Raw genomic sequence first — 8,128 nt, forward strand, 5'->3', positions numbered from 1 at the left:
TCAGACTAACAAATACTACCACTATAAAATAACAAATATTCATGGGAAGAGATTACATACTATCGTTATTTTGTCTTATATTAACGGCAGCTCACATGAGATGAAGAATCATATCAGTTTATGCTTTAAAAAAGCAGGTCTCCCATGTGGAGCTTGGTCTAGAAACGAATCTCAGACACAATGAAGTTACTAGACGTCAGTGTACTCCCCATTTCATACTGTGCACTATAATTTGATGAAAATGACGGTCTTTAACACAGTGTACACACGTTTAAATCACTAGTACTACACTTACATTTCACAATCAGAAAATTTCTTTCATATTGACATTGCAATTAATCAATGGCGGAAAAACAGAGCAAAGTTTAATTACATAATTTCACATGGAATTGGTAGCACTGAGCATGCATTAATGGTGCCAGTGGGGCTTGGTCACCCTTGAGCGGTGGGTACTCTTAGTCACCAGGGAGGCCAGTGGGGATTTACTGTTGTTGATGGTTAAGGGTAAGGTAGGGCTGTAAATCTGGCTTGGACGCCACACTTCACTCTTCAGCCTTTTGGAGGTGCTGTGGGTTTAATTCAGCTAAACACAGACAAGGGGAGGTGCCTACCTGATGACCACTGAGAAGAGCTAGCGATGCATTGGCTGAGGTGTGCACACATGGGCTGGGTTCAATGAGTTGGCTTCGGTGTTAGGTTTAGCTATCTATCTATTGTTACACTTATATAGCGCCTTTCTAGATACCCAAGGACGCTTTACAATCCACACTGCTCAGAACACTCAATCCACACACACTGGCGAGAAGCGGCAGCCAAACGCGCACAGCGTACTCTCAACCAGGAACGACCGTCCACCTGGAGGACTGCATCGGGCACTAGGATTTCACCCAGGACACAGTGCCAATCCATATCTGGGCTCACACTCATTCACTCACACATACAGACATTCATTTACATACACACTCATTCACTCACACAGCAGGACAGTTATTAGACAGAAGCCAATTCACCTACCCTCCATGTTTTTTTTTTTTGTTTGTTTTTTTGGATTATTATTAACTGGACACAGTGTTTGGTCGCACTTTTTAACTAAGACTGTATCGTCAATTCATATTTCTTGAGTGACATAGATTTGACACTGTCACACAAACACAATCTTCTAGTCTGTAAACTGAGCTAACTATGGTCAGATCACGCTCATCTCCAGCACCTGTAAATTTACATCAACATTGACCTCAGCGCCCATCAAACAGAGCAGGCTTTATGCCTAGAAACAAAGGCTTCAGTGAGTTAAAGACACCACACGCTACAATGGAAGCAAAGTCACTGTTCCACTGTACAACAGGAAAGTCCTCCAAAGCCCCTGCTTTCATTATCAGAATTTTATTCCAGTGTTAAATACAAAAATGTGAAAAGAATCAGATTTTCCCTTAAAATAATTCTGAGCACAATTTAAAACATTCAATGAATTAAGTGCATAAATGTAAAGCAATAAATAGGTAGTAAATACAAACTGTAGTGCATGGGTTTAAGGCTTAATTCAGAGTTCCTTTTTTGGGCTCATCATTCGGTATTCTCTTACAGAGAACTTGGCAATCAAATCACACACGTCACTTTTCACAACAAAGGATCCTAAAATAGGCAATTTAAAAGGCTTGTTACAATAGGTTTATCATAAACAATGCATTCAAAGGGTTTTGTAAGGACCCCGTTGTTGTTAAACTATTGTATCGCTCCAAATTTTAGTAGGGTTTTATGTGATTTCACACACACACACACACACACACACACACACACACACACACACACACACACACACACACACACACACACACACACACACACACACACACACACACACACACACACACACACACACACACACCCTATAGTGCAAAAGAACTAAGAAACACTAGTGTTTTTGGTCCAAAGTTAAAGGTCTTACATAATTTTTTAAGCATTTGTAGCTTGGGCTCACAATATTATGGCCAAGCAGAATAAAACATTGAGAGTAGCACACTGATTTCAAGCCATAATTCTGTAGGTGTGTCATGACGGTCTATGGAAATCTGGGTCTAAAATGAATTTCTGTATGGTACAAACTTGTAGATAGAAAAATGGTTCAGAATTAGATCGGTTTCTGTTGTGTTAATTCTTCCACTGACTGTCACAGCTGTAAATTACCAGCTCATTAAAGGGAGTGGAAACAGGAATAATGCTACATACAAGCAACAGTGGAGATCAGAATTCTGTATACTGAAATTATGGTGGACATGAAAAGTCTGACCAGCTTTAGTCTAAACTTCACAACCCCCACAGCAGCATTATTCCACTGTGTAAACAGCCCTGTTCAGATCGGCCGCTTTCCGCGCCTGTTCCTTTAAATGACAATGAGCCGCTTGCTGTTCGCCCCGACCCCGAGCGCACAGCAGTGAGGAGCGAGGAGCAGAAGCTCTGGTTTTTGCTATTGTTGCTGAAAAACAAAAGCTGACTAGGTGTTCTTATTTCTGTGTGTGGGTTGGTGGGCTACATATCCCCACATTAATGTGTACATGCATTAAACAAGGGACAATTTGCACATGTCCTCTTTAAACTCAAATGTTAAACTCATTGGGTCATGTGTGGCAAAGATATTTCCTATATTCATAGGAAAAATGTACAAAAGACTTCATATCTGCTTTGAAACTGTTTTTGTTCACCATAGGTGGATCCAAAGCCTACCCAGAATCACTGGGTGCAAAGCAGGAACACATCCTGTTCACAGGGCGATACACACTCACACCTATGGACACTTTTTGAGTCGCCAAACCAACGTGTGTTTTTGGACTATGGGAGGAAACCAGCAGTCACCAGGAGCGGGACTTGAACCCACAACCTTCACGTCCCTGGAGCTGCGCGACTGCGACGCTACCTGCTGCTCCACCGTGCCGCCCCCATTTATTTCAGTCTTAGAGAAATATAGTTTAGACCCAGAATTTCTGATATGACTCAAATACAGAGTAAGGACCTAACACCAGTGCAATGTTTCACCCTCAATGCATGACAGAAGCTTGTTAAATATTCTAGGCAGTGATGCAGTAAAACAGAGTGAGGAGATCAAGAGGTTTCTAGAGGTGTTTAAGCGCTACCGTGGACATTAACTCTACTGGGAACAGAGGAGGCCTCAGTGGTGTCCGGATTGGAAGCAGCTTCAGGCTGATTCAGCTTTGGCTTCTCTTCACTTTGCTGTTCTTCAAAGCGATTCTCAGCCTCCCCTGAGAGCTGGGACTCTGCAACCTCTTTCTCCATCTGAGAAGGTGAGAGAGAAAAGAAGAGACAGACCAGAAAATGAAAGAAAAATTGTGGAAGATCTGAGAGGAAGTTGTGATATTTATTCACTCATAACACTGGAAGCTGGGATGTCCCAGTCTGGTCACAGACATTTTCAATATATTAATTAATCAGGAATCAGCATTATTATGTACATTTCTAAAGTTTGTTTACACTTTGCACTGCTTGCAGGTTAAATTAAAAAAATAAATAAAGTTGTTCAAAAACCTCATCCATAATCTGCAGCAGCAAAACTCATTTTCAGAATAACTTCAAATGGTTAAATGTGTGACACATGGATCTATGTCTAAAAATGTATAATGCAGCTAAGAAAAACTATAATAAAATATATTTGTTAACCTAATTTTCAAAACAAAAAAAAGACCAGACGTAATAGAAATAACCATTTGAGGACAAGAACTGTGGTGACATATTTTGCACTTTTTGTCAAGGAATAAATACTAAACAATAAAGCGAAAGATAAATGACATTTTATTTCCGAATTGAAAACACAAAATCATAAGGGATTCAAAGCTTCACCTGTGTTGTCATGGCAACACGAGTGGCCTGGCAGAACAGTGGAGTCAACTCCTAGTAAATAGACTCTTCAAGCATCTGGGAGTCATTTATACCAACTGTTTTTCAAAAAAAATTGACCAAAACTAGACCGAAGAGTTTTCTTTTAGATTACCAAGAGTAAAATCTGATTCAAACTAACAACAGCTATTTGCCTAAAATAAGACCAAAACTAGAACACATTTTAGTCAAAAGACTAATACTAAATCAAAATAATCTTTCAAAAATTAACACTAATCTACAGTGCTAGAGTTTCCTGTGTCTGTTAAAATATAAAAAGCATATAAATTCTAAATGTATGGATGCATTCTGAATTTATTACTTTCGCAACAAAACACTACAAATTAACTAATTATGTTTTATGGTTGTTAATAAAGATTGGCCCTCAAATTCTAAACAAAATAAAGTAAAATAAAGTACAAATGCAACATCACATATTCCAATAACCAATGTTGAAAAACTACAATTTTATCAGGGAAATTTTGGAAAAGTGCATTATGTCATTCCTACACATCAATGTTATATAAATATGGACAGCTCTTACTTCCTTATTTATTCTGTCATGCTCATCAATGGCGTACTGATATTTGGCTGACGTTAGTCCAAACAGAGATGCCATTCTCTCTCCCAAATAGTCACAGGCTGGAAGAGAAATCACAGTGAAATATCTTCATTGGTTGTAAAGAGAGTTAAACAGACGCAAGACTTTCAAATGTGACCAATATGTTACTGCAGATTTATAAGAATGACTCCTCAAAAAGTACTCCACTCTACGAACAAAAAGTAGCTGTGAATATGTAAAACCGGACCTCATTAAAACTACCTTATTTCCATAAAATTAGTTTATTACAGCAATATTTATACAATGTCATATATCACTATTCTAATTATAAGCAACAGCTTAAAAAAACGAAAGCTAATTTTATTCTGATGATATAAAGACTTCCCAAATTACAGGGTTCGCAACCTATAACTTCAGCCGCATTTAGTATTTAATCCCTAGTTTCTCCACATGTCTTAGGCCTCTGTTAAATTATACACTACTACCATAAAGACAATGCCTGAAGAAGAAAAACAGATTACACCCTCACTTAAAAATCAAACCACTTCTTATCCGGTAACAACCTATATCAATACCACTGCCTAAAAAAATACAAAGAATGAAAAACATTCTTAAATGATAATGTAAGAGAAAGAGGACTTCAATTGGTCCATTGCATAGAGCAGCGAAAGTGTGTGAATAATATAAAAAACTGGTAAAAACAAGTGGTACAGTTGGTACATTGGACAATAACAACACAGCACTTTGTTTTTTTTTTTTTCTCTTTAGATAGAGTTTATCTTTGTGTCCATCCAGACGGTGTCGGTGTAATTAATTTTATTGCTGGCATGGTCTGAAGTTTGAGGAAGAAGTGTTTACCTGACACTGTGGATGTAGCTGCCCTCCACATATGAAACCAGACAAATGGCCCCCATGTGAGTTTAGACTAGAAGGAAAAAAAAACAGCATTTATAATCTTATTTGTTTCAGAAATTATTTCCTTTTAATGCTTGCTTGTCTAAACATATATACTGCAAAAGCCAGAGACAACCATCAACTTAAAATCACAATTAAGTTGTGGGTATCTATTGTTAAGGCTATATTTCTAAGTCCGTCTGATTTACAAAAAGGAATAAAGAAGGAGCTTTGAAGACTGGTGTTAAAAAATATATATATATATGAAAGCTACAGATATTTTGACCTATAATAGCTCCACAAGACCTGCTCTCTAAAACAAAAACATTTCCTTCCAATAAACTGCTCTCAAAGCACCAAGCCCCACTCTGACATCAGATTGCTGTCCACCCTTCACTGTGAGACAGACTTTGTCTACAGATTTGACTGAAAGAATTGAAGTGGGGATGCAGTAAATACTGAAACAAGGTTGCTACAGGTTGTGTTGATTACTGTTTAAAATGCTTTAAATTATTAACTTAAAGCTTCAATTTTGAGTGGAAATAAAATGAAAGATGGTGCTCGCTTAGACTGTTTGTGCCTCATCTGAGGTCATGACCATTGAAGAACACGGCGAAAGAGGACTGCATATTATGAAGAGCAACAGATGAACTAGAGCCTGTACTTGTAGAACTACACCTACTACGGTCAGCGGAGCTCATAAGTTGGCGAATAAGTGCAGAAACCAGGAGATATTTTTAATGTTCTCCCTAATCTGAGAGTGTATATTTCTGGGGACTAGAGACATGAGCAGAAAAAGCATGCGCTACCACACTGACACACACAGTGTCTACTGAGGACAAAAGGTCTTTTTTCTCTGGATGTTTCTCAGAGTCGTCCTCCTCATCTGTGCTGTACTCCTCCATTGTTTCGCCGCTGGAAAAGTGGATGACTCGGCGAGGCATCTTCTCGTTGGACTGATCCTTGTTCTCCAGATCTCCCAGCTCAACACACTCAAAATCCTTTACATTACTGGAGCCCTGTTGAGAATTAAACACATTTATGTGACTGAAGTACTACTGAACCACATTGGCACCAGGGATCACAAACACATCTCAGGTTATTGGAGGCGCTAGTAATATGAACCAGACCAGAAATAACCCCTTCCTCCAGATAACATGTTTTGATTTATTAGAATTTGTTAAATACTGTTTTTACAAATATAATAAATGGCATTGTATCATATATTATATGTATCAGTACCACTGCTATCCGTCGAGTGTGTTAAAAACCTGTAATATAATTTAAGAGAGCTGGTTTCCCTGCTCAAATTTAGCCCAGTTCTGGAATACACAGCATTACACCTCAGCTTAAACCCCTTCATTTTTCCATTTTGTTTGTCACCAGCATGTTCTGTGGAGTGATGGAGCTCCATCCATCTTCTTGGGAAAAGCACCCTCGATGATATACTGGAGAATCAATTCCTACTAATTTAGGGATCCATAGCCATAATGCAAAAGAAACTCTTTGTCCAATAACAGGTATTATTCTCTATGAATGGATTCTAGGTGAATCCTCTAACATGAAGCATTTTTTTGTCATTTATATAAGATATGTAAATATAGTGCTCCAGACCAAATTAGTTCACTAGCTGGTTTAATCCGAGAATAAAAAAAATAATAAAATCCATGATAAAATAATCAGAACCTCCCCATTTCAAACGTCCATAAACACCAGCCCGAAACCCACAACCAGCCACATCAGACACTAAAAATAATAAATAATAACAATAACGTCAGAAGAGTATGCCATGTATTATAAAGACATATGTTTTTATCTGCAGAAATGCATGAAGGTCTTTTTGGCTTATTTATAATTCTCCATTCCACCTTAAATCTTACGGTACTAACGTATTAACGTTCAGAAGTCACCGCTTAAGGTGGAATGGAAAATTCGAACAAGAATCAAAGGCGCAGAGACAGAGAGCCAGTTTAAAGATCGCCCTCCAGGAGCTGTTTATTTTACCTTTCCTGCGTCCATTCTCTCTGTTACAGTAATATTGGCGTTGGTGAGATAAAGCGATACTCCTGCCATTTTGACCCACTCTCGTTTAACAACTTACAGCTTCAACTGGACTATAACTATGGGTCGCATTCCAAATGGAGCCTCCTACCTAAGAAGTGCCCTATTTACTTACCACCCTAGATAGATAGATAGGTAAATATTACTTCGCTGCCACACCAATCAAAATAAAAGCTCAATTTGAATACAATTTGAATGCATTGATATTTGTATACATATGTAAAGCGAATTCCAGTGAAGTGTATTGTTTTTTTAAATTCAAGTTTGGGACATATCTCACATCTACTTTAGTGTTCTGCTACTTGTGAAACAAAGTTTTAAAATCATTTTATTGTAATATATATCACTCAGATTACTGTCCTGTACAAGACTAATTTTTAATCACCTCAAACAGATTTTAAATTCACAGAGACTTTTATTCTGGAAAACAAACTAATACAAAATATTACCAACAACTATGAGAGATATAATAATGAATATAAGCCTGATATAAAATGATTATGCTAAAAATGTTGACACAGTGCTAGATTAAAATTATTTACTAATCTTATTTTTAAAGAATAACAAAAGAACCCAATGAAGGAAAACAATGTAAATTGGACTGTGTATGGAAAAGTGCTAAAACTAGCGGACATCCAATTTTATACTATATAATATTACATATATATTACATTAACACCTAGAAAGGACATCTGCAACATTATCTACACCCCGCTTTGACAGATA

General features: G+C 37.6%; 1 protein-coding gene across 2 annotated transcripts; it reads right to left on the minus strand.

Moving 5' to 3' along the window:
• Positions 1 to 466: 466 nt before the first annotated feature.
• On the minus strand, positions 467 to 7,485 carry zgc:153383 (uncharacterized protein LOC751751 homolog). 2 transcript variants are annotated; one of them, XM_066676876.1, is made up of 6 exons: positions 7,346 to 7,485; positions 6,151 to 6,360; positions 5,306 to 5,372; positions 4,430 to 4,527; positions 3,129 to 3,288; positions 467 to 1,632 (listed from the first exon to the last, which is right to left on the minus strand). In XM_066676876.1, exons 1-6 carry the CDS (start codon positions 7,412 to 7,414, stop codon positions 1,541 to 1,543), a joined length of 696 nt encoding a protein of 231 aa, XP_066532973.1. In that variant the 5' UTR covers positions 7,415 to 7,485; the 3' UTR covers positions 467 to 1,540. The 2 variants fall into 2 exon arrangements, with proteins under 2 accessions (XP_066532973.1, XP_066532974.1); XM_066676877.1 differs by having other exon boundaries at positions 472 to 1,632; positions 6,166 to 6,360.
• Between the last annotated feature and the right edge of the window lie 643 nt (positions 7,486 to 8,128).

Source organism: Hoplias malabaricus, chromosome 7 (assembly GCF_029633855.1).
Source record: "Hoplias malabaricus isolate fHopMal1 chromosome 7, fHopMal1.hap1, whole genome shotgun sequence".
NCBI lineage: Eukaryota > Metazoa > Chordata > Actinopteri > Characiformes > Erythrinidae > Hoplias > Hoplias malabaricus.

Excerpts from the sequence above, each read along its gene's own strand:
- zgc:153383 (XM_066676876.1), bottom strand. The coding sequence starts at position 7,414 with ATGGCAGGAGTATCGCTTTATCTCACCAACGCCAATATTACTGTAACA. Across the intron at positions 5,373-6,150 it reads ACACTGTGTGTGTCAGTGTG|TCTAAACTCACATGGGGGCC; the intron begins GTAGCGCATGCT and ends TTTTCCTTCTAG. Across the intron at positions 3,289-4,429 it reads ATGACAGAATAAATAAGGAA|ATGGAGAAAGAGGTTGCAGA; the intron begins GTAAGAGCTGTC and ends TCACCTTCTCAG.